The following is a 24,078-nucleotide window of genomic DNA, read 5'->3' as shown; positions in this document are numbered from 1 at the left end:
AGCAGTCGCGGGCCTGAGATGGCGAAGGCTTACAAGCTGTACCAAGTCAAGGAAAATTTGGCCCGATTATAACATAGCCCGATCACGAGAGCTCCTGGCCAGACGCGTGCAAATGCATTCAAGATTACGGCGGTCTGCACGGGGCACTGGCCCATAGTGGACCATGCCGCTAAGCTCGGTATACCCTACAATTCGCATTGCCGAAGCTGCGGAGAAGGAAGGGAAACCCTCGTGCACTTTCTCTGCGTTTGCCCAGCTCTGGCTAGAGTCAGGCTGCGGATACTGGGTAAACCATTGTTTGGGGACCTGAGAGAGATTTCTAGCTACAGGGTGGGAGAGCTGCTTTCCTTCGTGAATGCTACGGGCTGGCTCTGAAGGTCCGAGCCGACTGGACTCTACCTACCTGTTCCCATAACAACAGTCACGGTCTTAGGAGTTTGTGGCATCAAAACGGCGCACCAAAGCGCTAATTGGGCTCTTCGACCACTGATACCTACCTACCTACCTACCGTGATTTTAATATCATATCTGGGACAGGCTTCGCGGGTTCGTTCTACTGCCTCGTAGACGGTATCCTCCTCCAACTCTGCAGTCTCCTCTGTAGGGGCGTGAACGTTAATGAGGCTTATATTTCTAAACTTGCCTCGCATGCGCAGAGTGCATAGCCGTTCGCTTATGTTTTCAAAGCCAATAACAGCTGGTTTCATTTTTTGGCTGACTAAGAAACCTACTCCACAGCACATGGTTTACTGGATGGCCACTATAATATATGGTGTTGTGCCTCTTCTCCAGGAAACCGGTCCCTGTCCAACGCATCTCCTCTAACGCTGCTACATCAGCCCTATATTGGGACAGGGTATCGACTAGCTGCTCATCAGCTTCATCTCTGTACAGGGAGCGCACGTTCCATGTATTTTCAATGCAAGTGCAATAAAACAAATATTAATATCTGAAATTAAAACACACTCTCCTATGATGCCTGACAAGTAGGCCGCCCCAAGAGCACTTGGTACAGAACAGTAGAGAAGGAGTGCAAGCGTCTCAGAAAGTCGTGGGACGAGCTGAAGCGCATTTCATGTAAACACGAACGATGTCGCGTAGGTGATACCCCAAATAACAACCACATATTTCGTCATTTCTTATTTTGGAAAAAGTAAACATGTTTAAGCATTCAAATTTCAACAACACATTTTCCTACCCCCAATCTAAGATACAACAAAGCTAGTTTCATATTACTATTTATCATTCGAGAAGGTACTAAATAATAAATCTAGATACCCTTGGGCTCCCCCAACGGAAAATACCATCCCACTTTAATCCCAGAGAATCATTAGGAATCCAAATATATTAACTTCTTAATTATTTAAAACGAACCTTTCAACAAATCCAAAACAACATAAAATCTATTAACTTCATAAAAACCCAGTCATTTCTAATCCAACTTTCTTTTACATACGAACATACAGATACATACATTCCTACATATCTTGCGTGAATACTATAGAGTTCATGGTTCATGCCTCTTGTTTTTATCCCTCTGCCATCTCCCATTCAAATCCGAGTAACTTTTGTTCCGAAAGGAGCTTTTCTCCTGAAAAGTGCAAAACATCCCCAAAAGATCCCAGCATCAATCTAATTTACATTCTGAGCAAATCAAGTAAATAACGAAGAGTATATGCTCGCATGCTAAGGACATTTTTGTATGTACAGCGGTTTGGGGCGCAAGCGTAGTCCTTCGAATGTTAGGCAGGTTAGTGCGTTGGGGGAAAGTCCCCAAGTTTTCCCTGGTCCATAATCCCAAAGCTGTAGGCAGCTCAATAAGTTTTTAAGATAACTGCGAAGGAAACGGTCGTTATTTTATTCCAGTACCATATTACCAAAAAAAAAAAAAAATAATAAATTTTTTCTTGTTCAAAAGCACCTTTTAAAAAATCACATAAAATCGGTTTAAAGTTTTCTAAATAAAAAATAGTTTTCAATTGTTGTATCTAAAACAATAAAACGGCTAACGACATGTATTCCAAATCGTGTTTAGTGTTCGATTAAGGCAGTTTTATTTTGAATTCAAACGGAAAATTTTCAAGGATAGTGAAGCGAGGAATTGAAGGGCGAAATGTTCCGATGAGAGACACAACTGAATTAAACCTACACACCAACAATAACGGGCTATTTAAAATGTTAATTAATTTGTAGAGGAGATAATTAGCGAAAAAAAAATAAAAAAAAAATAAAAAAATTGTGTGTAAAATTTCGGTGTACTTTGTGCGAACATATTGCGATCCAAGCACGAAGCGAAAATTCGTTGAGCATCATTTACATGATGAGATGTAATATATTAGTTCAAATGAAAATCTGTGATCGATAAATTTTAATCAATATTTAACTCTCATTTCACCTTTTCGATTACGCATACCATCTCGTTCGTACCAACGTATCAAAAGAACAAGAACAAGAAGAAGCAGAGGGAAAAATAACAAAACCCATATATATATATGTATGCAACATCCTTGTATATAAATACAAGCGTATAGCACATCCACTTGTTCTTGATTATATTATCCTGAAAATATTGTATATAAGGAGAAAGCTGAGGAGAGAACGAGAGTGAGAGTGACGGGGAAATTGAAAAATGATGTGTTTTTAAATACAAATTAAACAAATGCTCAGTTGCAATTCCAATCAGTTAATCGCTTCGGACAAAATATGTAACCAATAAGTTCACCAGTTCTCCGAATTAACAGACCAATCCTGAATCCAAGTGTGTGTGTACTCATGTGTGTGCGCGAATACTAGTTGAACTAACGCAGGCCAATCGATAGGTCAACAAAAAAAGGAATCACGATTCGCTAAACAACAACAGCAGTAATAGCACAAGTAACACTGTTATCCTTTCGGTCGTCATCGTCGTCCTGGCCCATCGCAGCATCCCGTCTCCGTCGCCGTAGTCCTTGCCATCGGGATAAAGTCTATATTATGTATTTATTTTCAAAAGAATTCCTCCACCAGTTGATTTAATTTCATCAACTTCAATAAAACTCAGCTAAAACAACAAATATGTTAAATACGAAAAAGAAAAAATAAATGACAATTCCAAATAAATTATTATTTTTCAGTTTATTTTCCGTTGCCTTATCGTTTCCTGTATCAGTTGGAAATAGTTTGGTTCAAACATTTTATTCACTTCCTCACAAATATCAACGCTAATAATGCTGACCTTAAAGCCGTTCTAAATAAAACCACACGACATGGAAAACTAAGAAAAGTATTTTTGCGCATACTTAAAGAGAAAAATCTGAAAAGAATATTTTTTGATTTTTTTTTTAAATAAATAAAAAAAAAACCCAAATGAAGCAAACCAGCCTTCCGCTTATCTCCAACACACTATTAGAAGCCCAAAACTGATGAGCTAACCAAAACCAAACCACAACCAAAATCCAACAAACTAAAACCATCTAAATCTAATAATAAACGCATTCAATCTAAACTCGAACGCAATGAAATGAAAAGTTCGAACGAAATAATAATAAAATTAATTAAAATTGAATTTAGCGAATTTGAGTAGAAAGAAAATTAAGGAAAACGAGAAAAAAATTGATAGAAATAAACAAAAAAACAATTTAAACAACTATGGGAAAGAATGTTTCGATAAAAACGCATCAATTTAAATCAAATGGAAAATGCTACTTGAAAAGAATGGTATATTTTGAAAGATTTTCTACTAAACCTTATTAAATTCGAAAAAATATATTAAATTGCATTTGATAATTCTTTATTTCATTACTTTCCATTTCCTAAATGTACCCATCTGTTACGTTCTCCCTTTTATATATCCATTGGAATAACAAAAGTGCCAAATAATCTATTTTAATGTTACTCCTCCATCTTTGGCTTGTTTTTATTTTCTTGAAGGTATTAAAATGGAAATCCTAATCAAAATGGTTTTTAATATAGTACCCGATAAAATTTCCCATGCTTTGTTCTATTCTTTCTGTTTTATGTGGTCTATAAACTGCAGAGTGCTAAGCGCATAATTATACAATATTCAATGTTATAAAAATTTAATTTACTTGCATATGGAGATTTTTGAATTATTCTGTGAAAGGAATTGTTTTTTTTGGAGGAAAATAAATATGTATAATAATGGAAACGTTTAGCAAGCTGCAGTAAAAGTAAGCAATTAATAACATCAGCCGAATATTTATCTAATAATTGACTTAATTTGGTAATTTATCTCCGGACTTTCTCAAGTGACAAATGGAAACCATAGTTATAATTCTATTCAATCATTACTGTGGTGTGTTTATGGTGTTTCTAGCGAAGAAAATTGAGAAATTCAACCATATACCCTGTTTCTGCGTAACGTTTTTATCATCGCATACACCAGTATTTTGAGAATGGGGTAGGTAGGTACGTATCAGTGGCCGCTCCGAGGAGCCCAATTAGCGCTTTGGTGCGCCGTTTTGATGCCACAAACTCCTAAGACCGTGACTGTTGTTATGGGAACAGAGAAGCAGAATCCAGCCGGCTTGGATCTTCAGAGCCAGCCCCTAACATTCACGAAGGAAAGCAGCTCTCCGACCTTGCAGCTAGAAATCTCGCTGAGATCCCCAAAGAATGGTTTACCCAGTCCGCAGCCTGACTCAAGCCAGAGCTGGGCAATCGCAGAGAAAGTGCATGAGGGTTTCCCCTCCTTTTCCGCAGCTTCGGCAATGTGAGTTGTAGGGTAAACCGAGCCTAGCGGCATGGTTCCCTATGGGCCAGTGCCCCGTACAGACTGCCGTAATCTTGAATGCATTTACACGCGTCTGGCACAGGAGCTCTTGTGATCGGGCTATATTATAAGCGGGCCAAATTCTCCTTGACTTGGTACAGCTTGTAAGCCTTCGCCATCTCAGGCCCGCGGCTGCTAGGTAGTGCGAGTAGACTTGGCCACCGACAGCCGCCAGCGAAACACCGTCTGTATTCGCCGAGGGACTGCCAAGAGCAGAGCCTTGCCTGGCCAATCCGTCAGTATCCGTCCGTATGTTACGCTTGGGGCTCGAATCACGCTCCAGCCATCGACAGACTTCTAATATTGCCAGTACTTCCGCCTGGAATACAATGGTGAAACCTGGGAGACCATACGACTTGGATACACCGTATGTATTCGAGAAAACCCCCGCGCCGACTCCACAGGCCATCTTTGATCCGTCCGTAAAGAATACCGTGTCATAGTCTTGCAACAAGCCGCCGGTCTTTCACTTTCTCGTAAAGTTCAGCTTGCGTGTGACATAGTCCGTGGGGGATGCCCAGATTTCTCGAGGTATTTCATCTAGGATATTGCTGTGGCCGTACGACTTCGTTGCCCAGCATCCGGACTCACGTAGTCTGACGGCACTGCACGCTTGAGAATAGTTTCTTGATGTAACGTGTCAACTTTTTATTCCCAAAGTACCGGTATATGCGATAACCAAAACTTCACTAGCGATGGAAAGAACGAAAAATATTTCCTTTGCTCCTCTTCTTGGATCTTCTCCATAATGTGTCTCAGCCCACGAATGCATGATATTTAGTACAGAAATTTATTTAGAATATTTATCAAATTATTTAGGAAAAAATACTTGATTTGATATTGTTACGAATTTGCTTTTACGTACTTCTACCGCTGTCACCAATTATTACGATTTCCTTTACGTAATCCCGTCCCTGCCACCAATTGTTACGTTCTTAGATATTCGTACTCGTCACTAGTTACGTTACTTGGTTTTCGTGGGCTCGTATCACTGGATTTCGTAGCTCTAAACAAAAACCCGTAAAAGTGTATTCATAACCGACGCGATCTGTTCTAACTCTAGAACCAGACTGACTCTGTGGGCGGATTTCTGGCCCTTTATATCCCACGGAACATACCACAAAGGCATGTAAACACTTTACTAGAAAATTACTTTGTGCGTTTGACAAGATCTTCTTGCCGACATTAAAGTCATCTGTTAATAGTTATTCCACTGTGCTAAATTCTACTTGACCTCTCTTGTTGGCAACTCCCGCAACAGACCGACCAAGAAAATGCATCCAATATCGTTAAAAACAAGATTGGATCGAGTATAAAGCCTTGGAAAAATACTAGGGCGTCCACCACAGTCGACCCTGCAGGACGGGCTCCAGTCCTGTTGAGAAATGGGCAAAGGTTCTTGACGCATGGACGGCGTCAAGACATAAGTAAGTTAATCTGAATAAAACAAATACGTGATTGCACGCTAAATGTTGGCACCCTTGCCCTAATCCTTCGAAAAAGCGCATAGATATCAGCGCTCTGCCGATGGTCTGGTGCTAAAAGCTGCGACATTGATCCCGAACGCGGTAAAAATGACTATAAACTTCTCTATTTTGGTAGCGCACACGCTTAATACAGTGTTGGCATCGCCATCTCAAAGGGTTTCCGTGATGCCATTAAAGAAGTCAACCGATTTGATGATCGGCTGATGAAGCTCACCATTATATCAGCTGATCGCACTATTCACTTCTTCACCACATACGCACCATAGACTGATCGACCTGATGCTGAGAAAGATACCTTCTGGCAACTTCTCAATAAAAAGACTTGTCACGTGCCTGCTGACGACTATATCATCATTGCAGGCGATCTTAATGGTCATGTGGGTGAAAAGACAGACAGTAACAGGTGTCATGGGAACACTTGCTCTTCCCTGAATTTCAATACCACCAAAAACTCCTTGGGCCGCACTCTCGATCTCTTCCTTTCCAACCTCTCCGAGCGCCACCTCTTTTTATTTCCTTGCACATCCCCGAATGTTAAAACTGATGCTCACCATCACGCGGTTGAATTTGAAGCGGAGCGCCCTCGTTCGAAACCCAAAACCAAACATAAATCTATTAAGTTCAATTTCCGCAAAGCCGGTTTGACGGTGTGAACTCATCTTTAGCGTCTTTCTACTGGGTACATATATTAAGCAACTCATCAAGCTCTAAACGCCTTTTACAATATCCTGTCCGATCTCCTCTCCTGTAATGCCCCTTCTTTCCCTCCCTACCTACATTAGTACCCAACTTGGTTCACAACGGAAATTCTTATTAACATTCGCCTGAAACATACACTGCGGAAGAAATTTCGGGCTTCTAAGAACGACGCCGACCTTGCTAACCTTAAAGCTATACGCACTACTGTGAAGTCAATGGTCAGAAAAGCACGTCAAAGTACTTATTGGTCTCACGGTCGCAATTTTCGTAATTCCACTCAATCTCTCCCTTCTTCTTTCAGTTTCGCTGACTTCACTGCCAACTCCCCACAACAATTCTGCGACCTTCTCTGCACCTACTTCTCTTCAGTGTTTTCTCCCTCGAGCCCTTCACCCTCTACACCTCTCATAACTGCAGACTGCTCCGGATCTCTGGCCATCTCTCTCCTTACGCCTTCCTTGGTTCAGTTGCTCATTTTTTATCTTGACCCCAATGTCAGACCTGACCCCGATGCGCTTCCTAACCTCTTATTCCTTAACAGTAGAAACCAAATTTCCCTCCCCTGAGTATAATCTACAACAAAAGTCTAGATGAATGCTACTTTCCCCATATCTGGAAAGAGGCCCTTATCATCCCTATCTCTAGCTGTGAACTACCGCTCCATTTCTCTTTTCTCCTTTTGCTCCAAAATCTTGGAGAGATACGTCGACTGGTTGACCGACCACTTCAGTCACCTCATTGTCAAAAAGCAGCATGGTTTCGAAAACATAGATCTACGCCTTCAAACCTTCTGGTTTTTACCAACTTTGTTCCTAAATGCTTTAATTCACGACAGGAGGTGCATGCTATTTATACCGATTTCTCCAAAGCCTTTGATACCGTTAACCATAACATTCCCCTCTCTAAACTTTCATTACTAGACTTCCCTCTCACATTCATCTCCTGGCTTTCCTCCTATCTCTCATACCGTTCCTGCAAAGTTTCTTTTCATGGTTACTCATCTCGTTCCTTCTCTCCTTTCTCTGGTGTTCCCCAAGGCTCTATACTTGGCCCGCTACTCTTCCTGTCTTTTATCAATGACCTCGCCTCCATCTTCATCTGTCCGTATTTGCTTTACGCAGACGACCTTAAATTGTTTGTCTCTGCTTCGTCTTCGCTGGACTGTGCTCTCTTACAGTCCAACTTTAATAATTTGGTCCACTGGATGTGCCAGTCGTTTAAACCCTCCCCAACATCCTTGTCTTATTCTCTCAGTGGACAACCTCTTCCACTACTGACCTCCTTCAAAGAGCTGGGTGTAATAATCGACGAAAAACTTCGTTTCAATTCCCACTTCGTTGACATCATCAATAGAGCTTCCAAAATGTCTGGTTTTATCCTACGTTCCTTCTCCGACTTTACCTCAATTCAGCCCTCCTTAACACACTTCTACTCCCTTGTCAGAAGCATCCTTGAATATTGCTGTGTAGTCTAGCTCTCCTTCCGCATTCGTGACTGCCGCGCTCTTGAAGTTGTACACCGTAAATCCATCCGGAGCCTCTTTTACAAAAAGAATCTTCCACGAGTTGATTTTCCGTCACGACTCCGCAGCCTCAACCTTCCCTCCCTACAGCAACGCGGTATCTTCCTTGATATGTATACTCTTTTCAAACTCTGCAATTGTCTGATGGACTCCTCCGCCAACTCGGCTATTACTTTCCGTATCGCCTCGTCTCATAACAAACATATAGTGGGAACGGTAAAACGTAAATCGACTATATTATCATAAAATGCCGACATTTTACCGCTGTCATTGATTGCAAAGTCGTTCTTTATGAGACCATTGCACCTCACCATCGGCCGGTGATTGCGGTCTTGCGAATGAAGCCACCGATAAAACAGGGTGAGGAACGCACTGGCCCGCCGCGCATTAAATGGTGGCGATTTGGTGAGAAGAAAGACGAATTGATCTCACTCGCACCATTACCGGCATTACGAATGTGGAAGAATCGTGGAACCAAATGAAAGACACGATCAACAAAGCGGCCTCTGCGACCCCCGGGGTCATCAAGGCAGATAAGGGTTACATCAACCGAGATACTTGGCTTTGAAATGGCGATACTGGAATGAGGAGCCGTGAAAAGAAACGCTTCTACCGCAAGTTTCTCGACGATAAAACGCTGGCCAATTGTCAAATTTATAAGAATGCCAACCGGGAAGCAAAGAAAGCAGTCGCTGTCACCCGAGCAAACCATTACAAAAATCTTAACGATAAACTGGACACTCGGTATGGCGAGAGAGATCTGTATTGACTTGCTAAAAGCCGAAACGAACGCACATAGGATATCAAACACTTCTGTTGCGTTAATGACAAGAACGGTACTTTGCTTACCAACCGTCGAGCCGCAACGGATGGATGGCGAGAAAACTTCGAGCAGATTTCAATTGAAGAATTTGCTTATCCTCCACTTCCACAATCATTGCCGACATTTGGACCATTTGAACTCAAGGAAGCAATAAAACAAATGAAACCGGGGAAAGCCACAGGACCTGACAACATCGCATCTGAGCTCTGGGAAGCGAAGAGTTGGGACCCAACACTCTGGCTCCATTAATTCTTTATCCTGGTTATTCAGGAAGGGAGAACACCATCTCACTGGCAAGAAAGTGCCACAGTTCCAATATGGAACTCCTTCCGTAGGTTGGCAATTTCCCATGATCAGCAATGGTTGAATAATATTGAGAGGAAAGGGTTGATGGATACAAAGCATTTTTTATGGATCATGAATGGAATTTTATCAAGTCCGTAGGACAGTGAGGATCGAAGGAAGTTAATCGTTACGTTGACTTCAGCTTCAAAGTTTTCGTCAAGCATGTGGAATGGTCGGCTTTCATAAAATGTTTTGCAAAGACGTTTGCTTTCTTAGGTGAGGCAATGTTTTGGGGAAGGATGTCATTACGGTTGATAGCTTTGCGGAGATATTTGCCTGAGCTCCCTGCAAGTGTTAGAGTTTAGCTCGATACGGGTAAGGCGGTTATGAAGGTGGTTAGTACATAGGTTCAAGATCCTTTCATGGATTGAGGTAACCAACTCATAGATCTCCTTCTTTATAGGTGGAAATGAATGAATGAAATGAGGTTACCCAAATTGAGGTAGCACACAGTGCTTCGCATGTATGGAAAATGTGGTCAAAAATCTAAACGATTGAGTTTGTGGTTTATTTGCATTCTTCCCCTCTAAATACTCTCCGCTTCCAGTTGAAAAAGTTGTAAAAGAATCTGTCGAATCGGAAACTTCATTTGCAACATTTTGATGTGATAACAAACCATTTTGGGAAAGGAGTCTTTATGAAGACCGTTAATTGCAGACCCAAAAAATGTATACTTCCTTTCGGACAAATCTAAGTTAATGTATAAAACTGGTGGCTGGTGAGGATTTAAAGATGACTACTGATCATTAGCTGAAGATTTTGCAGCCATATTTGTAGCAAAGCTCTTTCAGTCGCGTTTTAATTTTGCGCGAACAAGTGGATAAGTCGCAAGCGCTGGCACAAACTCCCTTTGATTTGTGTCGAAAAAACCGACACTACATCGGATCAGCGACAAGCACTAACGAAACTACACATACCAAGCCAAACACCCTGTCCAAACGTTTGCGTTTATGACGGTTTATTGAGGTTTGGCAAGTGTGTGGACGCGCCAGATCGCCTACAAGCGCTGGCAAACCTACAGTAACCAAGCCAAACACCCTATCCATACGCGTTTGCGACTATTTCTTAAGGTTTGGCATGTGGATAGGCCTTTATGAACCGACCATTTAAATATTACTTCATGAAGTAGAGTTGCCATTAGGCCCTCAAGATTTAAGTACTTTGAGATTTCCTCGTATTTGCTTCTTCAATAGCTGGTCCTGAATTTTTCTAATTGCGGAGATATACGCAAGTCAGCTTTATTCCGACTTGAGTAAATATTTCCACAGCTTTTTCTCCGTTAATAGTTGTTTTTCGACATCCAAATTATAAAAACACTTAAGGTCCCAATATCAAACATGTTCATGAGGAGTGTCAAAGGCCACCTTGAAATGTTTTGTTGGTAAACTGAAGGATGAGGGTGAACCTGTTTTGTGCCCTGGCAGCAGTTAAGACAGCCTGACAAATATGGTCTGGTCTGTTGTCCACATTTTAGGAATTGTTTCTTTTCGGTAAGGAAAAGCACCAGCAATCAGAGAAATATTAAAAATACTCATTCTTAGGAATCTTAACGACCATCCCTTTTTCCACTATCTGGAATAGATCTCAGAACTCATGAATAAGTGGAAGTAGCAGCTTTGCAGAAATTACCGGAGCTGCAAGGAAAAACTTTACTTGCAGACAATCAAAGGCCGGTGTCCGTATCTCTTTTGTTACGGACAGTTAAAAGATAACTCCTAAATCTGCTCCTGATCGCAATATGGGCGATTTGATTATATATTTGCTGTCGGTCAGTCGAAATACAACTGACTCTTTGCCGGACCTTGTGTTCGAACAGGGTACCCCGAATAATGGGGTTGTGAAAGTTGTAGAAATCTACAAAATGTAAGGTGTTGTCAGAGACCAACTTGCCAATCGAATCACCCATCACAATCATAATGTCACCTCCAGGAAATCTCTTCTGTCCTACAAATAATGGTTCATAGTAAGTATCCTTCTCTGCTATATCGCAAATTTGAAAAAATTTGACCGGAATCTGGCAGTCAAATTTCTATGAGAAACCGACTCCTGGGTGAAAAGAGCGTCTTCAGGTAGTCATCAGTAATAATTTGATACCTTTTGCATCTATTACTACTTGACTTTCCAGCGACCAAAAACTCAGTGCCACAAGAGGGGAAGGAGTACTCCCCAGAGTTCAACTATCTCAATTCGCTTAGGCCTAGAATGTTTAGCTTATATCGCTGGAATTCTCGCCCGAATTGAAGAAAACGGACACCCTAGAGACCCTTGATATCGTTTTCGAGGAGCGCGCAGATAGGTCATCACCGTGAGATCAGTCCCTATCCAAGGCATTGTTGACGTTTTGGAGGGTTGTTATCGTCTTTTCGATTTCACTTCATATCCCCTTTTACTTCAATATATCAATATAGGATTGGGGATGTTCATGGGTGTTAAATTTCAATCCCTCTACGGACCTTTAATCAAGGAATCCCAGTTATTTAAATTGACCTTGTTCCGCATCCTCTGTAGCGCTTCGACACTTTTAGCGATATGGTAAATCATCATCCCCAAATCGATAATGGTGTGCCCAATAATATCCTTGTCCACTCTAAAGCTGCGTTAGATCGAAACATACTTCGCTGCGACCTCTCTCGATCCATCTCAAAATATTGTATAGAATTCTCTAGGACCAGCGGCCTTTGACCCATTCAACCTCTCCTTCCAGCGCGGCGGACAGAAGATTCTCTGAGGAGATGCGCTTGCCCTTCTCTCACCAAAATAAAAGTTGAGGTGATTCCTGTTATCACGTACTTCGCCGGATATTATTCTGTAAGTGCAACATATTCCGGGTGCACTTAGACAAAATGAAACCCATTTTTAAGGTTTTGCGTAAAACACAGGCGGTCCTTCCAGGCTTCCAGGATACTCTTTTTGTATGTACTCTCCTTATTAGTATCTTTATCTCCTTTTATCTCTTTATCTACAATTCATTTCCTCCGAACAGAATCAGTTTTTATAACAGAAGTAACCTAAAGCCAGCAGGAATATGTTTTCGAAAGGATTTCAGCTCTGAACGTTACCGCTTCGTAGTTATATAATTCGTTTAGGCTGAAGATCTGTGTTATTTCGTCCTTATCAGAACCGCAATAATTAATCATGAATCAAAATAAAAAATATCCGAATTCATTTGCGGTCAAGTATTTTGATAAGCACAAACATGGGATAACCCGGATACAATATATGTCGGTTTTTTTTCAAATATCCCCCATCAAAAATAATCTCAACGTGGCCCACATCTTTCTTATCTTCAGCTAAGATTGTAAGAACAACATTCACCTCCTTGTGTACATCAACGTGCCCAACTTTGCTTCATTGGAGTCAAAGGTATTCCACTCAAAGCATCCTGTGTTCGGCTTGTTTTTGAGATGTTCTATTGTATAATGAAATATTAAATGAAAAGCGCGTTGACCTACATACTTTCATCCCTTTGATTCAACAAAAAGTTTTTTTAAATTAAATATAACTTGAAGATGTTGTTAGGGATAAATCAAGCTAGCAATAGTATCTTTCACCTAATATTTCCGGAAATAATTGCCTTATAACTGCAACGGTGAATCGTTTGTTTTCAGGGTTATATTTAAGGGACCTAAGGATTGCCAATTTATTATTTGTCTTATTAAGGGGACTAATTTCAAAGCCGACTGGATGAGAATTTGGCTAAGCAGATCAGTATCCTCACACGCTTTCCTGCTTGAATTACTTTACATTGTGAACTAAACAAAATTTTCCAGGTTCTGTACCAAATCTTTATTTTTCCTTGGCCAAAGATCTAAATTTTAGGGATAGAAAATGGTAAATACTCGTCTAGTCGGACAGCAATTTTTGTGACTTACTGTCAGAGCTGGTGGTGAAAATTAGAGGTTGCATTCTGAAATTACAAAATTAATCTAATTGTCTTAAAATCATCATTCCAGCCTCCGGAAAAAGAAGGTTTCTTTTTTCCTACCCTCCCACGACTTGTTTAGTATTTCTAAGAGAACTCTAACTCCCCTTAGGATGGTTCATCAGCATCATCAACGGCGCAATAACCGGTATCCGGTCTAGGCCTGCCTTAATAAGGAACTCCAGACATCCCGGTTTTGCGCCGAGGTCCATCAATTCGATATCCCCAAAAGCTGTCTGGTGTCCTGGCCTACGCCATCGCTCCATCTTAGGCAGGGTCTGTCTCGTCTTCTTTTTCTACCATAGATATTGCCCTTATAGACTTTCCGGGCTGGATCATCCTCATCCATATGGATTAAGTGACCCACCGTAATCTATTGAGCCGGATTTTATCCACAACTGGACGGTCATGGTATCGCTCATAGATTTCGTCATTGTGTAGGCTATGAAATCGTCCATCATCATGTAGGGGGTAGGATGGTTCCTCATTATTATATGCACCAAACAAGGATCATGCATGAAGGTGATCAGATTTCTCACGGAATACAATTCTTAATGTTCCTTAATGAAGCCGTATTTTAGAAAGAAGCTTTGTACAGCTCATATAGTCAGAGTTTCACCGACTTTGTAACCTTTAGTGTTGTTGAATTCCACTAACTTCTCTCAGTCAGGAAAGGGAAACATAGAGCTTTCAAACGAAAAAAATTATTCAAAATGGCCGCCACTAGCAGCTACAGAGGTCCAAAGTCTGTGAGGCCATACATCGATCGCTTTACGCACTGCATGAAGCGATATTTCTCAAGCTGCACGCACGATTCTGGCTTTCAAGCTCTCCAAATCGGTGCAAGTTTGATCGCAGGCCAAAGCCTGTAGTCCAGAGGATTAAAATTTGGGCTGCCTGCGGCCCATTCATCCGGGGTTATGAAGTCAGAAATATTCGCCGCTGCTGAATTATCTTGGCTTTGTGAGCGGGGGCCGAGTCCCGCTGGAAGCACCACGGCTATTCAGTGAACAGAGATTCACTCAATGGCTCGACTACACCCTGCAATATCTTTTCGTGCACGATCGCATTGGTTTTGACGCCGGCCTCGTAGAAATGAATATCAGTTACTCCGTGATATGAGATGCCCCACCATGCCATGAGAGAAGTCGGATGGTGATGACGTTGGACTCACGGAGCATTTTCTTTGGTTTCATAACAATTGTGAGCATATCTCGATCATTTTGTCGGTTGAATTTTTCCTCGATGGTAAAAGTTTTTTCATCAGAAAATAGAATTTTGCGATATTTTTTACCGGGAAATCGTCACAGAAGAGCAGCACACCAAGTTTGCCATATTTCCTTCAGTTTTGGCCGGTAAACAGCGAGACGTAAAATACGACTCACACTTCGAGTTGAAACGCTCATTTCTGCCGACATTCGTTTCTGCTTGCGGAGAGGATTGTGACGAACACGCTCACTCACAGCATGCCCGACATGCGGACGACGTAAGGAGCGCGGGCGCCCCTCCCGCGACCTGTCAACCACATCAGCTGTTTCGCGATATTGAGCTAATATCCTAAGAACGAATCGTTCGTTTACCGGCAGCTTTTTTAACAAACCACGTATTCCCACATTGGTGCTACGCTATAATCGCGACTCTTTTTTCGTAGTTACCGAACTTCACCCAGTTTTTGGTCACTCGCAATTACCTTCCGAACCTGAAAGTCTGACGGAAGTGGGGTATGACTAGATACTCTCCGTGCGCAGTGTTACCAGTTTCGGCGGCCTAACAGATCTCGCTGTACTATGTAGAATGCGTAACCCATTTTCTAAACTGAAATTCTTTTTACTTGAACGAGTATCCAACATTTCATTTGTAGTTTGTGAGTTTGAAGTTCTTTTGTGATATAGTAAGTTCACAGTGAGCTCAAAATACCCCGGATATCCACATAACCGCAATAGAACACGATCCCACATTGGGCGCCATTCCTAACAGAGTCTAATGGGAAGATATCTTAAGTAAACAATTGGGATTGAGGATTGTTAATCAAAGGAGTACGAACAGCACGAAATATCGAGGCTTCATCTGGTACTGCAATTTTTTCAGTTTTATTTTAGTTCCGATTCTAAAATGTCCTTATTTTTAAGAACAGACTGAAATTGTATTATGGGTGTCAAGAATAACGTCCAATCGGCGCCAACAACTAAGGCTGGACAACGTTCGAGTTGGAAATAGCATTCCCCAAGGATGCGTTTTAAGTCCATTGTTGTTTAACGTCTATACAATATCCCTGCATAATCAATGCTCTAATAGCATGGGAATCTTCCAATATACGGACGATTTCCTCATTTTCGCCACTGGAAACGATTGGTTGTCAACTTCCAAATATTTGCAAAGGCAGTTAAATGCATTTTTTTCATGAATCTCGAAGACTGGGTCTCCCGATCAACATTACCAAATCCCAATCTGTATCCTTCAAGAGAAACAGAGTAACGCCCCTACTCATTAAATTCAATAACCTTATCCTTGCCCATGTCAAATCCATCACTATTTTACTTATGAAGATAACGAGGATGTGTTCGTTCAGAGACCACTTGAACTCCATTATTCCTAAACCCGCAAAGGCAGGCAGGCTGATCAATTTTCAACTGGTTTTTCTTGGGGTCTCACACCCCGTAAGTCCATCAATCTTTATCTTTCTGTGGTAAGACCCATTATAGAGTACGCCGCTACGTTTACTATGATTCCGCCAAAATACTTTGAAAATAAGCTCAATATCTGCTTGTATCCTGAGAAGATGCTTGGCGGTGAATGGAACCACCTCATTCCACCAGGTTTTTGCTTTGGTCAAGAAGCCGCCTCACTGTTTCAAAAGGCCCTTCCTGACAGCCAAACAACTTCTTAAATTGATGAAAAGAAATCCCAAAACCCATAATTTGGTGGTTCAGAACCCGGATGCTGAAAATGGTCTCTCCTCGATCTATAAGTCGTTCTGGAGTTGTTTGACACTGTATTTCCCAATGTTAGTCTCGCAACCTCTAATAAAATTCAGGTTATCCTGTCGTGTGATTTGGGGGGCACCTGTTGCAGAGCCCAGGTGGTGACTGGGTGTGGCAGGGCGGTGGAAGGCCTCAAATCAAGGGGTTTTCTTGTGCTGGCGTCTAATGCTGCGTTCATGTGTGGTGGGTCTGCTTGTGCGGTGGTTGGTCCGGATGGGACGCAAGTCTCACGTTTTTCCTCAGATGTTAGTGTGGTTTAGGCGGCTGAACTTTTTGCCGTTCTTCAAGCCATCAAGGCGGCTTTCAGGATGGGTGAGGAGAAGGTTGCTATCATTACAGACTCTCTCCATACTTGTAAACTACTCAAAGATACTAAACCATGGCATAACCTAGTGGACAAAATACATCCCCCTGCTTCTGAACCCCTTTGAATTTTTTTGAACGGAGATCTCTGCATGATTGGTGACCTCTTATATTTCTTTAAAGAGGCTGACTCAGATTATAATACATAGAGTTTCAGTTTCTTCGCGGCACGGCATTTCCTGTCATCTCTATTCTTCTTCATTGCATTGATCTATCATTATCCTTCATCATCATCATCAGCTCCAATGGTTTGAAACGGTTAGTACAGTCGCAGAGAAGTACCCGATTCACACGTTGTCAGATACCTTTAAACTACCGAACAGCCTCTATATGTTCGTGCGTTAAGTTGCTACCGGCTTTTTGGTATGGGTGGGGGCCGTTCGAATGGAGGATGCAGACAGCCTTTTAGTTCACTCGAAGGAACACTGAAACTTGCTTTAGCCTTGCGTCTGGTATTAACTATTCTTCCAGGTGAATTAATCTACTTAGCACACTTTCCTAGAATATGTGCGGAGATTTCATCACTTTCCCCACTGAATCTGCGAACAGTCATATAGTAGCCTAGCCAACAGTTTCCTATGAGAATTCCCACAATGAACCTAAAGCGCTTCTTGGTGAAGTTTAAGCGATACTCTGAGCATTTTTCTTCATATTTCCGCATGAACCGTCCTGACTGTTCCACTCCTGGTAAGTTCACCCAATATGGCTCCCCCGAACAGTTCTTCTTCCTTCCTTATTGTGATGGCTATGAACCTTGTAGCGGCTGTACCTCATGTAGCGGCTCCTGGCCAGTCCATTCACTGTCTCATCTAATCCAAGATGGTCCGGAACCTAGAGTATCAGGACCCTACTATATTGTGCAAGTCAAACGGATTCAATTTATCAATGCTATCTCATGGCAATCTAGTCTGTTTGGATCTATGCGTGGTCGCCTGGTTACCCGTTATAATAGCAATATTTTAACGCCTATATTTCCTTTGAAAATTAAAGTAGGCACACCAATCTATGAGTATATTCCTGCATGAAATATATTGATATGCTTATCTATTGATGCTAAAGATGTTTTCTTTCTTCTTTTCGCCCGCTGTGAGGGATTCATCAATGCACCAGGTTATCAATTATTGGTGTCAGTTGTATGAGGGACGTTGAAGAGTCAATCTCAGGAAGAGTTCTCATTACCGCGATGATACCTACACAAGGAAGTCTTTGAATTTTTTTTAAATTTTGAACTGTTGTATTGGGTTTGATTCGATCTGCCCATTTTACTTCCCCATAAACCTTACTATGGCAATATATACCCAGCAGAATATTTTCCGGTGGCATCCCCATTTCTTTCTTGCTATGAATCTATGAAGATTTTATAGCTTTCCTCCATATGTTTCTGTAGTGCGTTTGTTAGAGTAGATTTTAATTTAGGTCAATTTCTAAACATTTGGCAACTATTTCCTGTTTAACTTCTAGACTATGTAATCTAATGGCTCTCAAGTGATGAAGCCTGCTTTGCTTAGTGAATGGAACTATGATGATTTTGGCTGTGTTAATTCGCAGTGCCACCCTCCTTCATTGGTTACTAAAAACTTTCGATCTAAATTAGTTTCTGTCACGTAGTGTTCTCATATTTACTATGCACATAGATTACCTTGAAAGAAGAAAACTACATTTAGAAGATTTGTCTCCTCGCGCATTGCTTAAATTCTTATGGTGAAAGAAAAGCATTGCGCATTTTTAGCGTTCTTCAACAACTTGTGCGTGAAAAATGTCGTGCATTTGCTATGATGTGAAGGTGGTGAATGTGATGCATGGGATAGGGAAACATAAACAAGAAAATCATCTAAGTGTCGTCGACACACACGTTAGGTAGATCCCTCGTACCTAACTTCCGTATTTGGAATGACATTCCTTTCCGCCTAGAAACTCAATTTGCTCCTTCTGTACCTTTATTCCACTACTGGTCTTTCAAGAATTCAGCAACTATTATAGTCAATATTAGCGGTGATAGTACTTCACCTTTTGGACAGTGATAGGTTGTCTTCATAACAATAGAATTGGTACCTGCTGATATTTCTACTTGTAACTGAAAGGTCAGATCCAGAGAACGCCAATAAGATTCGTTCCAAGTTCAGCTTCCGTGTAAATGCGTTGTGCTGGTGAAAGAAGACTCCAGACTAGTTTGCCTTCTTTCCTTGATGACTTCCGGCAATTTCATTCCCAACTCTGCCAGTTTTTTTGGCATGGTGTAATCTTCCCTGAACCACTTGACACTTTGAATGATAGTTCGAGATCTTATCTATGATACCGAACCAAGACATGGTCACGGTTGGTCTGGAATAGCTTAAACTTGATTTCATTGATTATCGAGGAGTTTGTAGGGGTGATTGAGCGTTAGTTTTTTGATTTTATTGCCCTGTTTGTGTTCTTCTCTGTGCTTGTCTTGTCGTCTGAGGCTTATCGTTTGCCAGAATACACTGATTCCTTTATAGAGAATAGAATAAAAATTTTATATGAATTTTCCAATGCCAATAGATGGATGGCACTAAAAAATTTCGGTCGATGTTGTTCAATTGCTTACAAAAAAATGTCCTTTCCGGAATAACGCATCAGTTATTCATCAAAGGACATCTCATTACGTTACAATATAAGTCACGTTGTATTAACTTTTCCCATATTTTCATTGATGATCTTCAAATCCATTACAATTCGCCCAAACCCAATATGGAATCCTGAAACGAACATAAAGCAGAATTGGTGGTTTTTGAGTGATAAGAATTTATAGTAGTCATGGTTTAGCATAAAACAAACAACACCCGTACGTGTGAACTTTTTCCGAAATCAAAAAGACAATATCTTTCTCTTTTTTCGTTTTCTCATCAACGAATTTTTTCTTTACGATTTTTCGTTTTATTACTTTCAATTCTTTTGCCACATCAACGCGAAAATAATAAAATAAAAAAAAAACCAAAAATGTCCATAATTCCACACCTAAAAATTGTTCAAACGCAAAAAGTTTATAAATCGAATTAAGAAAAAAGGAGTGTCTATTAAAGGAACAATGCGAAAATTGCAAAATTTAAAATATCAGTTAATCAGTGTGATAAGGAATCAAGGGAAAGATTGAAATTGAAAAACATAGAAGGAAATCAGCAATAGGAGCGACAACAACACCACATATATATATATGCAACAGGGGAGGTGGACGAAGGGACAGAGTCAGCGACTGCGCTGGACAACCCGAGCCTGAGTCAAGCTAGCGTGCAAAGGTGAAGGAGGAGATGGTCTAAATGAGCTTTCTGCCAGGAGCAGCATCCATCTGACAGTATCGAGTTGAAATTCGTGCAAGGATACATCTCCTCTAATGCCCAACACAAACAAAACTAAACGTAATATATATGTATGTACAATTGACTGAATGTACGAGTACTTCAAGGACGAATCAACAACAGCACAAACAACAACAAAAATCATAACGTAAAATTTATAGCTGTTGTGAACGTTTTGGCGTAGTAGTCGTCGTCATCCTGTGGTTGTGTTAGTTGTCTTCATACTCGGTATATTGTCGACACTGTCGTTGTGGTTGTCTGGTCCTTGTTGCCGTCGTTGGCATAGGTGGAGAGGAGCAAAAACGAAAAGAAATTACAACATTCATTCATTTTCGAGCTAAACAGCAACATCGTAATAGAATCTACGGAGCACGATCTTTGCACCTACCCACACCGTCGCGCCAGGACCCACTTTCTCCGTGTCGCCCCATCTGTCGCATCGTATCAAGTTAATATAATACAACACACGAAAAAAAAAAACACACAACAAGGATATAGAAATCACGAAAAATAACGAAAAGATAGCGAAGATATACACAATATACAAAACTGGCGACCGTCATACGCCAGAAAACGTATGGAAATGGAAACTTATCTGATCACTTTGTTGATATTCCTGCTTGGTATTAACGGTGAGTATTTTTGTCATTATTTGCAAGGACAATATTGATATTTTCAGTTTAGCAGGATATCCGACTTAAGAATGTTCGAGAAAATGCGGGGTTCATTGTCAGGACTAAAATGATTATTTAGGTTGTTATCCAATTCAAAACAAGGTCATGAACGCCTTACTCAATTTACCACCACTTATTCCACCTGTCGAACAATATTGGTGGGTACTTCATCAACTCTGAAGTTTACTTTCAAGGATTCGTTTCACTAAACTGCGTAATTCCTTCAGTCGGGCTTTATTAGGCTCAGTATATTCGTGGAGTCCCCAGGACGACTTTGCTATTAGACCTTCCTCTAATACTGCATCACAAGTTCAGATTCGATCCTTCTTCATGAATACAATTATCCTTACCAATTTCATGCAAGTTCTCAGATTCTTTTTATTTTGAACTTTTGAATTGTTGAGGAAGGACATAAAAAAAACCCTGAAAGCCATCGAGAATCCGCCTCTGCCGCCGCAATTAACGGCCGTGAAATCAGCTGATGGCCTGACAAGAGGCTGGAGGAAAAACGTCATGAATGACTCTCTGGACTAGCCTGCCGGTGTGGCAACAACTTATTCGTTGCCAAAAAGTATAATCTGAATAATTGCAATGAAACATCGTTGAGTAGTGCAAATGACATAAATGAGAATACATAATTTAAATGTGAATACATAATTTTGATAACGTAACCAAATTATTTGGAATAAAGTAATTTAATTTCACCCAGATAAAAGGAGAACCATATTCTTTTCAATTTATTGGGAAAAAACATTCTCTAAAGGCTTTTCTCCAACACACTCTTCCGGATCGAACTCAAATCGTACTTAATACAGCAAACTCCAAATTTTCTGAAACATTTCTTGTGTTTAGGTTCGGCCAGGTCCTTCGTGAGTACACCATCAATCAAGAGTTCAGTGGGTAAATACTCAAGATTAATAGAATAATTCCGGAATGCCTGGTGAATGAAATATTGTCGGATGTATTGAACTGCTTGGAACTAAAAGGAAAACTAGGTTTGGAGGCTAATTTGCCAACCCCTCGTCTAAACTTAACTTTTTCAGCATTCCGATTAAAGGCTTCCCATGCGCTGTAGGCAAGGGACATGTATCCGACCTCGATGAAAACTCCAAAAAGATTTTGCTACTTTTTAAATTCTAAGGAGCCTGTATTTCTAGCCAGGGTGAATGCCAGCCCTGTCTAAGAGCCTAGCCGATAAGTTTGTTTCTGATCTTTTAGAGAGATTGACAGATTTTTCCACGCAGGTACATCAGGATACGTTTCTTCACACTTCAATGCATTTTATGGTGGTTCGTCTAAATTGACTCAATACATTGAAGGTCAAACACATCAAGATTGCGGTCAGTTCTCGTAGAGGTAGTGGTGATTTGGCATCCAGAAAGCTGATTCTGCCACCTGAGGCAAAACATGAATTACTTGACGAACACACGAGGCTTTCCTTACCCTAGGTTCCCGTCCTTCCTGTCCTGTCCGACATGCAATTACCTTAATGCCTTTGCATTTCTTCATTCAACAACATTCGACATTTGGATCAGTTCCACCTGTTAGCGCAATTGAAGTCGAGGAGGCAATAAAACGAGTGAAATTGGGGAAAGTCACAGGACCTGATGATTTCGCATCTGAGCACTTGAAATTGAAGAGTTGGGATCCAATACTATGGCTCAGTGAATACTTTAATCGGGTTATTCAGGGAGGAAGAACACCATCTGATTGGCAAGAAGGTACCACTGTTCCAATATGGAAAAAGAAAGGTAGGCCAGCAGAATGTTCAAATTATCGTCCGTTCGGTTACTTTCTGATACCATGAAGATTTTTGAACACATTCTTGACAACCGTATTCGCGAAATCGTTGAGATAACCGTGAATCAGACGCAATACACACTGTGCGGTGACTCATGGAGAAACACCGTGAGAAGCATCGCCCTCTTTACATTGTATTTCTGGATCTAGAGAACGCGTTTGACCGTGTCTTCAATGGTATGATCACGCAATTCACGCTAACGAGAATTCACTTGGCAAGATTGGTCTGAACATCGAAATCGATAGTAACCGACCAAAAGGCAGGCCGAACGGTGGCTTGATACGCTGGATGTTGATTTAGAAGTCTCGAGATTGCATCCAGATGAGGCATTTGATGGTGCCAAATGGCGAAACCGATCACGACGAGCCGACCCCGCTTGTGAACGGGACAAATGCTGAAGAAAAAGAAGAAGAAGAACACCGACTGCGCGCGTAATATTATGAACAGGACGGCACGTGCTGGAGCTAACCCCAATGCTAGCAGTTCGGCGAGATGAGGGTCAGGGTTCATGAATTTATAATACTATTTCCTTCTCAGCCTGTCAGGACACTGAGATTTTCTCACGTGCATTGACTAGTCAAGGCCCTTATCTCGCCAAACTTTTAACGTTTGGGTTAGCTCCAGCATGTTCTATCCGTTTATTATCTTGCGCAGTCGATGTCCACGATTGGCAAACCTATTAGGTAAGTTTGGCTGGTTGACAGTCTTGGTGACCGTGTTGGTGCCAAGGTTATACAACAACCGACTCTTCGCAGCAGAAATGTTGTAAACTTCATCTTTTTGCAAAAGTTCGGCTCATGGTATATGTTTGTCGTTTATTTCGCCAATCGCATCCGAAATGTTTGATACCTTGATTAGGTTCAATATAGTCACGCCCCAGTAGTCGACATTGATTCCAAAAATATATGTCAGAATTCCACTAATAGAACCTTTTGTCGAATCTGAATCAGCAACATGACGAGGTGTCAACCATTGCCACTCCATAAACGACCGCGAGTCTAAGTATTGTATAGGTCAATTTTGGTATTGAAAATAATTCTTTTTCGACTTTAAGTTTAAATTTGGCCAAGCGAGGTCTATGGATCCATTTTACAATTCTTTTCCCCGTTCAACATCAACAATGGCTGCCAGAAAGTTGACTACAAAGTTGAAGTAGCAAAGGACTTCGTATTTAACGACACAAACAAAAAAAGCCGTTTCTGAAGAAATTCCCGACTGGAAGGTCTCTGCTCTCGAATTTGCAGATAGAAACTGTTTAGTTGAAGGTATCGCAAAGGCGTATTACCTCGCTAGGTAGCAATTACGTGGTGGCAAGGATGGCATTTGTCAATCTGAAGTGCCAAAATGAATGAGTTTCGCCGACAATGAGACTA

The 24,078-nt window shown here is 41.1% G+C and overlaps 1 protein-coding gene across 6 annotated transcripts in view; it reads left to right on the top strand.

Moving 5' to 3' along the window:
* The first annotated feature begins 1,841 nt into the window (after positions 1-1,841).
* The window catches only part of LOC119652303 (neuronal acetylcholine receptor subunit alpha-7), a 171,467-nt gene continuing 149,230 nt past the window's right edge, over positions 1,842-24,078 (top strand). For all 6 annotated transcript variants that reach the window (XM_038056312.1, XM_038056310.1, XM_038056311.1 and 3 more), the window contains exons 1-2: positions 1,842-3,696; positions 19,651-20,862. In XM_038056312.1, the coding sequence (XP_037912240.1) occupies positions 20,808-20,862 (55 nt within the window). In that variant the 5' untranslated portion in view covers positions 1,842-3,696; positions 19,651-20,807. The remainder of the gene's footprint in view (positions 3,697-19,650; positions 20,863-24,078) is intronic.

The sequence above is a fragment of the Hermetia illucens genome, chromosome 3 (assembly GCF_905115235.1).
Source record: "Hermetia illucens chromosome 3, iHerIll2.2.curated.20191125, whole genome shotgun sequence".
NCBI classification, from domain to species: Eukaryota; Metazoa; Arthropoda; class Insecta; order Diptera; family Stratiomyidae; genus Hermetia; species Hermetia illucens.
The sequence above is the reverse complement of the archived record's forward strand: the minus strand, read 5'-3'. Positions and strand labels throughout refer to the sequence as shown.